The sequence below is a fragment of the Miniopterus schreibersii genome, assembly GCF_964146895.1.
Source record: "Miniopterus schreibersii genome assembly, chromosome: 9".
NCBI lineage: Eukaryota > Metazoa > Chordata > Mammalia > Chiroptera > Miniopteridae > Miniopterus > Miniopterus schreibersii.
Window position 1 is genome coordinate 3,930,976 of NC_138118.1, and position 15,960 is coordinate 3,946,935.

General features: G+C 46.7%; 1 protein-coding gene across 7 annotated transcripts in view; it reads right to left on the reverse strand.

Annotated features, from left to right (window-relative positions):
• CUL1 (cullin 1) overlaps positions 1-15,960 on the reverse strand; it is a 65,198-nt gene that overhangs the window by 5,335 nt on the left and 43,903 nt on the right. For 4 of the 7 annotated variants that reach the window (XM_081147220.1, XM_081147219.1, XM_081147218.1 and 1 more), the window contains 9 exons: positions 13,982-14,144; positions 13,006-13,136; positions 7,538-7,645; positions 7,351-7,457; positions 5,149-5,197; positions 4,665-4,796; positions 3,463-3,580; positions 2,216-2,334; positions 1,677-1,808 (listed from right to left, as the gene is read on the reverse strand). In XM_081147220.1, coding sequence (XP_081003346.1) covers positions 1,677-1,808; positions 2,216-2,334; positions 3,463-3,580; positions 4,665-4,796; positions 5,149-5,197; positions 7,351-7,457; positions 7,538-7,645; positions 13,006-13,136; positions 13,982-14,144 — 1,059 coding nt within the window. The remainder of the gene's footprint in view (positions 1-1,676; positions 1,809-2,215; positions 2,335-3,462; positions 3,581-4,664; positions 4,797-5,148; positions 5,198-7,350; positions 7,458-7,537; positions 7,646-13,005; positions 13,137-13,981; positions 14,145-15,960) is intronic. The other 3 variants (XM_081147222.1, XM_081147223.1, XM_081147221.1) reach the window with 1 other exon arrangement.

Below are 15,960 nucleotides of genomic sequence, written 5' to 3' on the forward strand. Positions count from 1 at the left end.
TAAGTCCTTTCCTGTGTAAAGTCTGACGTAGTTTAAGCAACCGCAATGCTCTAAAGTATCTTTCCGAAAGCCACGTGCCAGGTTCTGCGGCCTGAAGCGCTGCAGTGATTGGCTGCCCCGAGGCTCTTCTCCCTGGGAGCCCTGGCACCCCCACCCCTCCGTGGGAATCCCTTCACCCTTCTCTCCCATGAGCCACAGCAACACGTAAAGATTCACGAGCAGCAAGCCTTGGTCACTGACACCGCAGGCCTGGGTCAGAGTCTTGGAGAGACAAGGGTACTTCGGGAGACTGGAGACTGCCAGCCACAGAAACCACCCACGAGAGGAGTAGGGTCTGAGACCTCGTCTGAGCTGCAAGCAGGAGGCCTCTCACCTCTCTAATCAGCGACCCAGATCAAACAAATCTCAAAGAAATGTCCCTAGTTTGATTGTGGTTCCCCTGGTGCATATGATCTGTCACAACTCAAACTGTATACTTACAACGGGTGCCTTTTTTTAAAAATTGATTTTACAGAGACAGGGAGAGAGAAACATCGGCTGGCTGCCTCCTGCACGCCCCCTACTGGGAACTGAGCCTGCAACCCGGGCATGCGCCCTGACCAGGAACTGAACTGGTGACCTTCTGGTGCCTGGGATGGCGCTCAATCAGCTGAGCCACACCGGGTAGGGAACAATGGGTGCCTTTTATTGCACGTAAACTATCTCAACAAAGTTGAGATAAAAATTATTTAAAGAATCAAAAAAATGTAAAGAATCAAAGAATAGAAAAATTGTATCTTAAATAAAAATACAAGGCCAGGGAAAAGCAGGTTATTGCCATGACCTTAAGCCGCCCTGGGCCATCGTGACCTGGCCACATATCCTCGCTGAGTGTCCACCTGGTCAAAGAAAGGGCGCTGACATTTTAGGGACTAAAGTATGAACTCATCAATTCTTCTGTATTTGGGGGTAAAGAAAACAAAATTTCAGGTGTACAGCACCCACATTCAGTTGATCAAGACCTATGGACCTGGTGCAGCACACGGTACACACTTCAGCTCCTTTATCAGAGCGGAGTACTGAGAGTTGACTGACAGAGTGTGAGCCTGCAGAATGCGTTCTCAAGTCTCTGAATACTTAACAACTGACCTATGAGGGTTTCATAAGCTCATTGTGAGACGTTCTCAGAGTACAGAAAGCTCTCAGTCGTGAGCCCACCCTGCAGGGCAGGCAGTTCAAGTAGGAAGAGCCCAGACTCTCCGGGGGAGAAGCCGAAACTGAGGTTGTTATTACTCAGAGCTCAGAGTTTCCAAGCACCGACGGTCAATACTGACGTGAAACCGCTTTGTCCACGGTAAAGAACTATTACCACAATTACATACGGGGCACTCCAGGGCACTGTGCTGTGCCGGACCCTGGAGGAGTGCCAGGCTGTACCAAACACTGATATTCATTATTTTATTTTTGCACAATTCCCAAGCAGACGCACTGACATCCTCACTGTATGGACCAGAAAACCGATGAGGCTCAGCATCACCAGTAAGTAACTTGTTCCTTAGCCAGAGCCAGAGCTCAGCTTCTCGGACTCTTCCCAGACGCTTAACTCTAGACTCTTGCCTGAATCCCAGGTTCTGATTTCTACAGTTTCTTATCATCATTTAGACTTAAAAACATTCCAAAATAAGAAGGTGACCTACCTGCAAAGTGTACCTGTTCTTGAAGCAGTTTGTGACCAGCTCGCCCTTGGACAGCTGGTACAGCCACGTCAGCTTCCGGCCGCTGTGGCGGCTGGCGTAGAAGGCGGTGAACCGCTGGTAGCTGCGCTCCAGCTGGAGGAGGGACAGCACACGTGAGTACACCCCCCACCCTGCTCCGCAGCTGAACACACTGCTCTGAGTTACAAGTCGGAGCTTACAGCAAAGTCAAGTACAAATGCCACGTGCTGACTCTCACAAAGCACAGAAAACTAAGTATCTCAAAGTACAACCAAGAGGCTTCAACTTTAGACAGGTGGGAACAGCCGTGATCTTTATCACAGCACTAACTGGGTACCACGTGTAGGGGGAAGGCAGGTGCTCTGCTGACGGGTCCGAGGCCACCACGGGACTGTGTGACCCTGGCCCCACTTTGTGGCACATGGCCGCCCAGCAGGAAGGTCCTCACAGACCTATCTGCGCTCAAGGGTAAGGCTGCCCTCCGCCTCTGCTCAGCAGTGAACAGGAGACAGGGCCCTTACCTCCGACGGCAAGGCGAAGGTGCAGGACTGCTGGAAGGGCCACGAGCCAGAGCTCAGCACCTGGATGCTGAAGTCCACTGGGCGGTGGGAATCGGGAGACAACTCGTTAGTCTCAGGAACTGGAAAACGCGCTTTATTAAAACACAGTCAATCCAAGTCCTGCTTCAATATAAAGCTCAGAATTCAACTTCGATTATTTATTCAATTAAAATCAGTAAAAGGTGGGAGTCAGAAATGCTTTTCCTCCAAAGATGCAGCTTTCGTTTCCCTTCTAACTCAGGATCAGGATGGGCCTTCCAGCTTCCCCTGCCTTAGTTTTGTGCCATGAGTAACTCAGTGCAATCGAGGCACAGCTGGCATTAGAGCCCCCAACTTAGGAAATGGATCCCGGAGGGTACACACCATCCAGCACACAAACAGCAGACAACAACGGCACAGCCCTTTCGCTCGGGAGGAACCTTGACCTTCCTTAAGAAGACAGACCGACTCTGATGACAGCATAACTGGCCACCCCGGGCTGCAGCAGATCTTCCCCAACGCTAGTCTGAAGTCACGTGCTCTTTATGAGTTGGACTGTTATCTATATGGCCAAGTTTCTTATACTTTAAGAAACAATTTTTTTTTAGAACAGATCTGAACTAAGGTTAAAAAAACAATCAGCCCTGGCCAGGCAGCTCAGTTGGTGGGAGCATCATCCTGTGCACCGAAAGGTCGTGGGTCCAATCCCCAGTCGGGTCACATACCCAGGTTGCGGGTTCAATCCTTAGTTGGGTGCATATGGGAGGCAACTGATTGATATTTCTCTTTCTCTCCCCCTCTCCCTTCCTCTCTCTCAAAAATCAACAAAAACATGTCCTCAGGTGAGGATTTAAAATAATAATAATAATAAATTAAACTTTGTCTGGAGTCCTGAGCTGGCAGGTGCCCGTGGTAGGGCGGCCACGTCAGCAAGTCAAAGAAATCGGGGCTCAGGACCTGGATGCAGCCACCAGCTCAGCCACCTAAACTCCCCGCCAGCCATGCTCAGCACAGGCCCTGGGAGGGGCCAGCACGCTGTTGTCTTTAAGAGCACACAGGGGTCAGGAGGGGTACAGAGCATCTGGAAAGAACTCCTTGTCTGTCTGTCCCTGAGTTTTGACAAAGGATCCACCACCCTTGCGTGACATTTACTGCCTCTCATTTGCTGCAGAGGGCACGACCTCTCTCAGAACTGCCTGTGAGAGGAGCTGTGCACGCTGGGTACTCACAATCCAGGGGCTCCGAGTTCGTCAGGTGCTTTTTGAACTGCTCGTTCAAATCTTTGCTCACGCCGATGTCCTGGAACATCCGCTGCAGTTTGGAGGTATACTCAAACCCACATGCTTGCTGAAACAGACCCCGGTAATGGCCCTGTTAATCTCTACAGATATAAACGCACGCCGGAGACTTGGAGAGAAATCTAAGTACATGACACGTGCTTCACTGTTAAACTGCTAAAGCTGGTACCAGTTAGCTCATCCTACAGTACAAATGTGCACTAAAGTCCATACACATTAACCAACAGAGCTATAAACGGAGCAGGTCATCACACACAGGAAACTACCCTTTAGCATCTAAGAACAGGAACTTGTGACTCCATGAGAGAACACAGCAACATAACTGTCTCTCAACTGCTGCTAATGGGATAAACCGTGTCCCCCAAACTCCTATGTTGAAGCCCCAGCCCCCAACAAGGTGGTGTTTGGAGGTGGGGCCACCGGGAGATGGTGAAGTTTAGATGTGGCCACATGGGTGAACCTTCAGGATGGAAGAGCCACCATTCTGAGAAGACACCGGCGAGTTTACTCTCTGCCATGTGAGGACACGGTAGGAAGGCAGCACCAGCAAGCCAGGAAGCCAGCAGAGCCCTCACCAGAAACCACCTCAGCTGGCACCTTGATCCCGAACCCCCCAGCCTCCAGCACTGCGAGAAACTAATTCTTGTTGTTTACACCGCCCAGTCTATGGCACTTTGTTCTGGGGCCTGAGCTACGTGAGACACCCACACAACTGTAATTTCAGGTCAAAGTGAAATAGCTCTAAGACATAACAGCACTCGCCAGGCCAGCGAGCCCAGAAACAAACGCAGGTGAAGTGCAGCAGCACTTCTTTCCACTAAGGAAAGAACTTGTCAGTAGTAAAGCAACACAACACACTGTCCTTCCACAGATGCAACCAAACCCAGAGCAGAACCAACCACCCAACCTCCCAGAACCAAGAGTATGTGTGGGGCCGCACCAGGACGTGAGATTCTGATGGGACAGTGCTCGGAATCGGGGGGTGGGCAGAGCACGCAGGCCGGGCTGGGACACAAGGCTTGAGTGGGGACGTCTGAGGGAGGCTTTGCCCAACTACTAATAGTATTTCTGGGGAAACTGAGAACTTCAGTACTGACTTAAAGTGGGACCATTTCGGGAAAGACGGGGTCTACCTTCAGCTTGGAGATCATGCTCGCCTCGGCGTCGTCGCTCGCGCTGTTCTGGTGCACGAGTCTCTTGGCCAGCATCTTTGCGTAGAACTTCTGGAAAACGTCCTTGTCTTCTATGTACTTGAAGACGACCATCTGGCAAAGCCACAGAGAGCACACTGAGGGCCCCGCTGACATGCGCCAGGGCCAACACTCTCCCTGTCTTATCTCGCCTGGTATCAGCGCAAAAACGTCACCCCACAGTCTTTAAATACATTCATAGACTGAAAACATGTAAACAACGTTGGTTTGGTCTGGACTCAGGACTAGGAGGAATGTACAAACGCTAAAATTAATACCTGAATTTAGGGAGCAAAACCACAGATTCAAAATAAAGTGAATGACACCATTACTTTTCACATTTCATATGCCCTCATATAAGTAGCTTTAAACCAAGGGTCAGATGGGCAGCCACTGACCCGGGGAGACCAGGAGCCCCCTCACTCACCACCTGATTGAGCGTATCTTCCAGTTCTGCTTCTTCTGGGTTCTTGGAACTGAAATTTAAGGAAAGGCAATGTTTTAAAGCAAATCAGCAGAAATGTTTCAACAGCAAGCACCCCTGAGCCAAATGATCACACCACAATGGGGTCTGAACGTGGAAAGGGTCGGCTCCTGTCAGACTGGCCCACTAGAGGGAGGCTGACGTTGCCTGACGTTTCCTGTGTGATAACCTGGCACTGCAACTACCAGGGAAGGAGGCTGGGAAACCACCATTAGAACATCCAAGATGACAACCAACAGGAAAAGTGGATTAACAAGTTCGTCAAACATTCTGAATCAAGTTTTCCTATGAAATAACCCTTTAAATGTAAGTAAATGATATTTACTTTTCTAATTGCCTCTGTAATATGCTTTAACTTAAAATAAAAAAGCATCTAGTTTGCTTTTAATGGCCTAGTAATGAAAAATAACGAGTTTAAACTACTATTGAAGTGTTGCCTTCTGTTTGTAGGTACGTGCACAAAACAGGCGCTGTCCTTTAACAACTGATTTGCTCACTGTATCCTACATGTATTGATCATAAGGTGGTTTCAGGGTAAATGAAAAATTTAAGGTTTTACTCAGGAGACCTTTATAAACAAGAACTCCACAACTCATGTAAGACGGTCCCGGCCACCACCCAGAGCGCTCACACGCTGCTCCACAGACAGAGGTGGCTCAGAAAACCCCACCCTGCTCTCCACCCTGATGGGCCGGGGCCCTTTCTCGGTCCTGTAGCCACTTAACTTAGCACCTATTCAACCCCATGTAGAGGGCTCATGAAGGGAACCCTCTGCATTCTGTCTGCTTTAGTGGCCTTAATGCAGAAATCCAGTTTTGGTAGAAGCCATTCGGGAGAAGACAACAGATTGAAAAGAAACTGTATTCTGCTAAACAGACAAAAACTGAGGCCCTACTAGGGTACCTCCACATTTAAAATATTGAAAATTTTCATATTACGTAGCCTAAAACATGCAATCAAGCCAGAAAAGGTGTTCCAGCTGAAAGTCCATTTTCATTCCTGAAATGAATACATCAGAGGACCTGACTAGAGTCTGTAAATTATACATGAGACCAGCATTGCAATAATTAGGAGACAACCCCACATAGTCAATCTCACTGGCCACGGGCAAATGGCTTTCTGATGAAGTTAGAGACCGTGATCAACCTTATCAAACACTTCCCATGCCCATCGGAAGACACAGTTGTTCGTACAGTGAATTACATCAGATTGGCTACTGCTCAACTACCTTACGCTCTAAGAAAGCTTCACCACATCCTAGGGAACTGTTCTTCCTTCAGTTCACAGATAAATTCAGTTGCTAACATTTTACTCGAGATTCCACATTCTGAGACTGGTTGCCTGCTATCTTTTTCTGGGTACGTGGAGGTATTCTTGGTCTTTTTCATAACGGGATTATGCGAGTCTTAGAGAGCTGTTTAAGATTATAATTAATATAAAAAACAGCAAAATTTGGGGGCGTGAAAAAGGATCACAACAACATTTGCTGCTGTGATGACTGAATAGTAAAACTAGCAGGCCGTTACGTGAAAGCAGCGGAGGAAAAACACACCAGACAGTGAGAACTCCAGAAAACACAACCAGGAGGGAGCGACAGGAGATCACGGCGCCTCTGGCTCTCAACACGCACACTTCAATAGCGAAGTATCAGCTGAACACAGGACGGTTAAAATATAAAGAGCATGGAACCACGACAGGATGCACTCACTACACAAAGATAAAAGGACACAGGAACCCACGTGCTGCAGGACTCGGGGAGCCTGCTGCTTTGAAAGCAGCCGGTGGCGCTGCAGCAGCAGGATCTTAACTAGGAAACGTAAGCTCGACCAGCAGCAAAGAACTAGAAGGCGAGAGGAATGGCTGCTTCCTGCTCACGTCGCCACCCTCGCCCAGCCAGCGTGACCAACCAAACGGGCCACACTGCCCGCAAGTCTTCAAGACGTTCGTTATGTAAGAAAAAAGTGACCTGGGTGTATAACACTCAGCACGAAGTGTCTTTCACAAAGACTAAGATTATTAGCTTTTGTACTCTCAAGAGGTATAAAAATTACAATTTTGTGCATGTCAAATGTAATGTACATTTTAATTCCTCAATGGAAGGTGAGACTTTAACAGGTTTGCTAAGAAAAACAGGAGTCACTGTACCTCTTCTTCAACAAGGAGTCGCAGTATCGAGCCAGCAGCTCGGGGGACTTACTGGACGACTGGGCCATCTTGGTGACGGCGTTGTTGTTTATGAAGCGCCCACAAGCCTGCGATCACACAAAACCCAGTCAGAGGGCATGTGCCACCCCTCCGCCCCCCACGGAAAGCCACATGCTGACACACCTACCTTGTCCAGGGCGGCCACGAAGCCCGCGTCGTTGTTGAATGCTGACATGACCAGGGCGTTGTACTTCTTATGAACATCCAGCACTGTCTGCACGTACATTTTGGGGTCCTTATGCAGGGAGACAAACAAAAGGTGGTCACTGGGAATTAAGCTGATATTAATATGTGCTACTGTGGATACGTCTGCAGACGTTAACGAGTAAGATCGAGAAGTAGTTTTGATTCCATCTTCAAAACATATAGGACATTTTGTTTACGGATATGGTAAAATATATTCCCCACACCTGAGCTTTCATTAGCAAGTCCTTACAAGTCTGCATCATCTGACTGTTCCTGAGCCTGACTTTGGCACTGTGCTATAGGCTGGTGTCATGGGAATTATAAAGCCATCCCATGATCCTAAGCCATATGTACTTGTAAGGGTGGTGCTGATGACTTTCCTCCTTCCTGGGGAAAGCGTTCTCAGTCCTGCAACCAGGCAGTCGCTCCTGAGTCACAGGCCCACTCTGTGACCACTGTGAATCAAGGAGCACAGTCCTCCACCGGCAGGCTCTCAGCACCGACTAGAGAAAACCAGAGGCGCACTTGTGAGCTCTGTGAACGAGAGCACCAGACTTCCCTGTGTGCACGCTGAGCGCCACCTCACACTTAGCTTTGCTTATTTCCTGTCACTTTGGCTCCTCTCTAATTTATTTCACTTTTCCTCTTGTCCTTTATATGCTGTGTATACAGCCCTGGCTCCTGCTGGGAACAATGAGGCGTCCAAGTAAAACCCAAGTATACTGAGACACTATTCTGTGCAAGGCACTGTGCGGGGCCCTGAGGACAGAAAGACGGATGAAGCCATCCCTGTGGAGGACATTTACACAGACATCTGATGCACAGAGTAGTGCGAACGTCACATAAACAGTCCCACATGCTATTGTCTCAGAGGTGGAGAAAGGTTTTGTGGAAGAAATGGCACGTAAGCTGGGCTCTGAACGATGAGGAGGTGTGTAGCGGGAGAGAGGCGTGTGCCTCAGCAGAGAGGACTGGCGGCACAGAGGCGTGTTTTAAGACACGAGGAGCCACATTCAGGTGACGGACAGGATGTGATGAAGGGTAACGGAACCCTGGCCGCCGGGTGGCCTGGTTGGCTGGAGCATTGTCCTACACCCCAAAGGTTGCAGGTCTATTCCTGGTCAGGGCACATACCCAGGTTGCAGGTTCGATCCCTGGTCAGGGCGCCTACAGGAGGCAACTGATGGATGTGTCTTTCTCACATCGATGTTACTCTCCCCTCCCCCTTCTCCAACCAACAGACTCATCCTCAGTGAGGACTGAGAAGTAAACAAACTGGAGGATGTGGCGGCCGTGCAGCAGGCGCCCCCCCAGCACCCCCGTGTGGGGCGCGGCGCTAAAACTGCAGAGTACGAACCGCAGTGAGGAGCCAGCTTTACTCTCGGGCTTTACCGCCCATAGCAGAGGGACAGGAACACAAGATTTACACCGAGTATAAAGTGGCACATGACCGATTTTTAAATGCCGTGGGGGCGAGGGCGGAGGTGCAGTCCCTCAGGGCACAACTGTGGGCGCAGCGTCCCGTTGGGGAGGGGGGCTGAGCTGCCCCGCGGGGGCCGAGCCACCGGGAGGCAGCGGAGGGGGCGCAGCAGGCCAGGTGGCGGCCGCGGGGAACCCGGGAGCTACCAGCGCCCCTGGAAGACCAGGCTCAAGACGGGGCAACTGAGAAGAGGGCTTTGTTTAATACGGTACATTTAGTATATTATCGTAGGAAGACGTTGTACTTTGCTTTGTTTAAAACAAATGAACGCAGAATAAAACTGTTACTGCATTAAGTAGCATTTTTGAAAGATTAAGCTGCTGTCGTTGGGAGGGACAAACAGGAATGGGAGAGATGAAAGACCATTAGCGAGATGAAGTGATGGGGCCCAGACTGAGATGGCAGCTTTGGGACTGGACAGAAAATACTCAGGACAGCCCAGGAAATGCCATGTCTACTCTGGCTCCTCAGAGGACAGACAGGCTGGAGACAAGTCGCTGCTGCAGCGGGTGACGGGCAGGCGGCCTCCTGGTCTGAGAGGATTCTGAGTCATGTCCAGACTCGGTAGGAAATTATCCCATATTAAATTACTAATGTTGCCACAGGCCAAGGAGAAGGCGGGGGGGACATACTATGCAGCTGCCACCTTTGTACTGAGACTCGGAGGAAGGAAGACGTGCGTTTAAAATGGACCAGCCAGCCAGCTGAAGGTGAGGTCATGGGGATTTGATGAGAGGCATTTCAATTCAGAATTCCTGACATTAAGTCCATCGCAGAAATGCCATAAATGCTTGTCGAATGAATGAAAACAATGATTTCCATTTTCTCTGTAACATTTGTTGGCCCTTAGAGTTGCAACACCAGCCAGCATCATGCCACTGGTTGCTTTGGGAGATTTGAGCCCTGCCTGGGGCCAGCCGCACCGGGGCTTCAATTTTTTAAAATGAGCATCTGATCCCAACCCGCATTCCTGGAGCGCTGCCTGGCCTGGGTGTCAGGACAGGTCCCAGAAACAGCGTGTGTTCTAAGAATAGCATGTGTTCCGGCGGCTCCTTGAGTGACACGTCACTGAGGAGGGCGACAGCCAATGAAGGGGAGACACCACCAGGGATTCCCCTGCGTCAGGTATTCAGGGACAGCCTTTAAGTTATAAATGTCATTTTAACTATGAAAAAATGCCTTAAGAAAATTCTTAAGCAGATATTGAAGTTTCTAACACATAAAATATTGAGTCACATTACCTATTTGAAAGCTGTAATAATTTCAGTCTAAGCGAGACTAACCAGCAGTAAAACTGCTTTCTAACCAAACATGGTATAAATGGAACCACAGGGCTAGATAACAAACTTTTTAGCCTTTAAAAAATCAGTTAAGCAGTGTGTTCTATGGTATTTAATGTGCTAATTATAAATGATTCTCATACACTAGGACTCAATTAGGAAAAAACTTACAAACTTTTAAAAATTGTCTTCTTAAAGTAAATCCTTCCTGAAGTTATGTGTAATAACTGTAATATTTTTACTAATTCAAATAATTTCTGCTGCTTTTTCAGCATCGGTGGGTTTTGGAGAATGTCCATGGCTGGGTTACAATGTACCTTCCACATTTTACCACAGACGTGATAAAAATTAATGCCCAGGTAAAACTATGGTTTAGCAGCTGTACTGATTCTTTCTTACAAGTATTTAAGCACCGACTGTGTGCCAGGCTAAGCACTGCTACACATACTCTTTCCTGAGAACCCTCAAATGTTAAGGGTTTTCCCTTCACTGGTGAATGAAGGCAGAGGCACAATCCAGACCTGGAGAGGGTGCCAGCCGCCCACACGCCCGTCAGACGGCCCTGCAAACTCTGAGTCCACTGAGACTTTAGAGGTAAAAGAATAAAACAGGAATTCAGGCAGACTTCCTTTGCAGAAAATAGAAGTACTTGCTTTTGTAAAGAAAAAAATGTTTCTTTACCAGGGGAAAAAAAAACAGTTATATGAGTCAAACAGAAAAAGTTCTCATGGAAACAATAATTAAAATCAGTAACGTATTAAAAAGAAATGTCTGACTTGTGAAAGTTAAGGCAGAGGAAATACATTCACTAAGCTTTATATGGTTATTCTTCATGGGGAAACCTTGTTTTGGTTTTAAAATACATGTTAATTACTGGATGACATTTAAGTAATATAAGTATTATTTAAAAGCTTAATTTCTAGTAAATTATAACTACTGGTAAATAGTTTCTTCGTGCTGTTTCCTGCTGACAGATGAAGTGTCCACAAATAAAAAAACAATTTTACCCAGGAGCTGGACTTTTGCTTTAACTGGCCATGAAAAAGGAAACATCTGATCCAAGACTCACTGACCAAGTCGGTGGCACACGAAAATTCCAGAATGAGTGTTTCCCCAATCTAGGCCCTTACTTTGGTTTGGACAAGACAGACATTAGAGGTAATAACCCATTATCCTATGAAAACCCAAAAGGAATTTATTATATGTATTTTTAATCTAACTCTATTCGCTTAGACTGTAAGTGCTCTGAGGCCAGCCTCACATCTAGTACACAAGTTCACACGGAAAAGCGAACCGGCTTCATTTATCTACCCTACTCAAATCCACAGCCCAGGAAACAGGCGCCGTACAGGCTCATTTCGAGGAAGGTTAAGTCCTCCTCGTGGCTCTGCTGCCCACACAGCGGAGTTGAGTTTTGCTTTAATAACTGTGAAAACACCTTCCATTATTGAAACTGTCTTCATCAAGTTGGCCCCTTCTGACTCATGTGTGTACGTGTGCACGTGTGTGTCTCAAGCCCTTTAAAAAAGGAACATTTGGTTTGGAAATAAGAAACATCAAGATGTAAGAAAAACAGTTTTTAAAATTAAAACTGTTTACAATCATAAAAACTACAGTCATCACTGCTGAGCACTTATGTACATGGAATTAATAAGTACAAGTATTTTTAAAGTAGTCACTATCAGCATTTCATTTCTTTCTAAACACACAGACAGGAAAGCTGCTCGCAGGAGTCCCGTCCGTCCGAGGGGCTGGGATTGACACCCGACAGCTCCACCAACACACCACCTGTGTCCCAGGGTGGGGACTTCATTCTTAAGCTTATACTGAAACCCGGAGATCTTTCCCACAAAACACACCACTCAGCCAGTTCCCTTCTATCCTCTAATTGCAAAATTAATTATTTTATAAACCTGGAAGAAGGGGTTTACGTTCACCGCCCTAGTAATTCACAGATGAGGCAACAACCCCCGTAATTAAAAGCAGAAAAGGAATCTTCCGAAGACAGCAGGAGCACCACGGTTTTAGAAGCGTGTTGAAGACAGTATGGTCCAAATAACTGAACACGGTAGAACCGGAGATTAGGTTCTCTGACCCAGACATAAGCACCAACAATGTTCTGGAAGCTGCCCTTCTCTGTCAGCTCTCCCAACACTGTCAGAGTTACAGCTCACAGCAGGGACAACACATCTGTCTCAGAAACACGTGACACTCCCCACGCGAATCACAGGGAACGCGGCAGGACTACTCGATGCTCCTCCTGCCGCGGGGTGGGTGGGTGAGCAATGCTCCACATCCCTGGGCCTCTCCAGGGCAAACAGCCGTGACCCTCAACCCGAGAGCAGCCCTCGGGTCAAAGTTCCCGAAAGGCGCAGCCCGTGGCCTGCGAGTGCCAGAGCAGATCTTCTAGGGGGCCTCAGACTGTTCTTTCTGGGGAAGAATCTTGACATCCCGAATGCCTAAAAAGTGCCGGAGAAATTTCTGGAGGTGTTAACTGCACTGTGAACTGTCTTTAAAGAGCTACATGAGGTTCTCTCTGGGAGCCTAGTGAAACTTACCACCTGGACTTGTGAATGAAGACACCGCACACACCCACAGTTCACACGTGGGATGGTTAGCCCCACCGCATTTCAGTTAAATAGTACTCACATTTAAAGCAGCTTCTCCACACTTTTCAATTGCTGCAAGACCCTGATTATGAATGTGTGTCTCCAGAAGTTTTTTCAGTTCTCCTAGGCCATCCTGGATTCGAGATACAAGATTATACATGCGACCCAGATCTGAAAGAAGGAGGACCATCTTTACGCACTGAGACAAACTGCACGTCCACCCCACCAAGCATGTGTTTATACTGACATGAAGGAGACCCTGAAATAAGATAACCATGTTTTTAGACTTAATTACAATAAAGTATTTTGTATTTAACATATGCATATTTAGCTAACAGTAACAACGAAGCCATGCATTCATCTAAGTTTTATTTTCCCCTGACTATGAGAATCCACTAACATAACAGAGAAAAAGATCTTTTTATCAGGAACGTCATGGCAATAAAGTTTATGCCTGGCACATAATAGGCACTCACAAATTTATTGTAAAAAATAAGTTAGGAGACACAAATAGCCATCTCAACTATACAAACAAATGAAGTGCAAAAGGGCCCCCAAATTCCTCATTTATGATATGTATGGCGTATGGTTAGTTTATGAGGGCCAAAGAAGAAAAACCCCAAATCCCCAAATCAATCTCTTATTGAGCTCCCAACACACACACCCCAGTAAAGCATGGGAGAGTAAGAAAAAGACAAAGCAACGCACTGCCTTTTCATCTTCAAGCATTTTCAAAAGAAAAATATTCAAGAAGCAAATGAGGGGGGTATCATTTAATGCTAAAGTTGCGGAACACGTTAGATTTCAAATTAAACGGGGGGGGGGGGAGTTCTTCCCCAAAATCATACCCAAAACCCTCCCCAGAGGTCCGCAATCAATACCCAATAAGGGAGACACCAACACGTTAACCTTAAAACCTGACCGATGCTGGCAATGCTGTTAACTCGGAGTCCAGAACTCCACCTTCAAACCGCAGATGGTAATAAACACCCACAGGTTGAGTCGCAGCGGCTCACCTTCGTTTTTGTCAGCATCCAGCAGGTTCTGAAACTCCGTGTGGAAAATCTCCAGGTGCTTCTCGATGAGCACCTGCTCGCACTTCCTCGCCAGCTCGTCCTGCGTGCTCTCGTGAAGGTAGACCTGCACGCGCCGCTGCTCCTCCAGCAGCCGGGCCTCTGCCTGCAGGGGGAATTCAAGTGAGTGGTCTGCATCCATTTGAAAAGAACTGCTACACGAAAATGGCAAATTAAACTCACAAACCTGCTCTAATAAAATACAATCTAAGAAAAAAGGGGCAGAGGTTCTTTGATTTCAGGGTGAATGCCAGCCATATGTAAAGGGTCACTGATGTGCTCCATTTTCTCTGCATATGTATTTCCCCTTCAAACTCCTTTTTAAGTGACTCAGCGAGGTTACCATGACCAATTTCCTTCCTTACATGGTGTTTCACCTTTGGGGGCAATACCTCTATCAGACACTTTGAGAAACTCATGGGCCCTTCCCATATGTAGAAGACCAAATACCACTACCTTTCACTGAAAGCTACTTGGAGTAGAAATATCCTTGAAATGACAACATGGAAATTATTAGTAATTAAATTTTTTAAAATATAAGAAAAAGATGGACAATTTCTTGCCAATCACTAAATACGAGCCTCTGAAATCTGGGTTACTTATACATCTCAATTTCTTACATTTCCCTTCAAGAAAGAAAAGAAACCAAAGATACAAACGAACAGAGCAGCAATTTAATAAAAGCCAGATATTTTACATCATACCAGAAATATGTATGCTGTAAAGTGTCACCGGGGAACCACTAAACTATTAAAGCAAAAAAGGTATTTCAATGATCACCTGAAATTACTCAGGTGATCTGTAAAGAGACAAAGAACTATAGAAATGCCAACAGTCACCATATGATTTTTAAATCTGGCATAATTTTGAAGAAATCTGGAAAAATTCAACTGGAAGAATAAACATCCAAGAGTCAACCAATCAGGCAGAACTGGCACCTGCCAAGAATTAATGACAATGGGACAACTGCTTAAACTACAGAAGTTAGAGCCATTATATTCTAAATAGTTACCTGTTAACAGTAAACTTAAAAGTATCTGTAGTATGCATCAAAAGGTCAACATCCTTAATATATAAGGCATATTTTATTTTTAAAGTTTTTTCTTATGACATTAGAAACCTAGAAGAGTCATAGAGATATTTTTGTAGCTCAGTCTCAGTGACATGAGACAGCAAAATATGTGAAAACACTGATGTGGCTCAGGGCTGCTCACTCACTGAAGCTGCCTTAGAAAGAGAAGCCAAAGTCCCTCCGTTGTTTCCACTCCAATACTTCTAACAACATAGAAAAGGGGACAGAGACCCCCAGGGAATGTGGACATCGAGTCCAAGTTGGCTGCAGAAAGCAGAATACTGATTTCTTGAGGTTCATGCTTATCTCAGTATTAGCACATTGTAATATAAAGACAATCTCTCCTTAAGTCACTGAATAAAATGTGCCACCCTTTTCCTGTGGCGTCATAGACGCTCAGACACATGGAGGTTCTGATCAATGACAGGTGTTATAACAAACACACCATGCTGCTCTTTGCCAAATACAACATGTATATTTATAATAGCTAACTCTTCCCATCTTACAAAGAACCTGAGAAACAGAAGGTTAAGGTCAACCCCTGGTAAATGGTGGAGGGGGAATTAAAACTAGACTCATAGCCTGATTTTGAGATGCAAGGCTCTGTGCAGGTAAGAGCAGAACTGTTCCCATGGTTACTTCCAACTTTATGCTCATGGATTCTGTGCATAAGGACTTCCTGAATACGATGGAAGTCATGTTTGATAAATCCAATCACGTCTGGACCAAAGCTCTAGCCCCTCTAGAAAGAAATCCTCTTGAAGTGTGCTGCTCCCTGGGAGGCAGGCCCATGGTGGGCTGAAGACACCTAGGCCACTACAAACCTTTGCTCTTCAAGTGGCCACTGGTT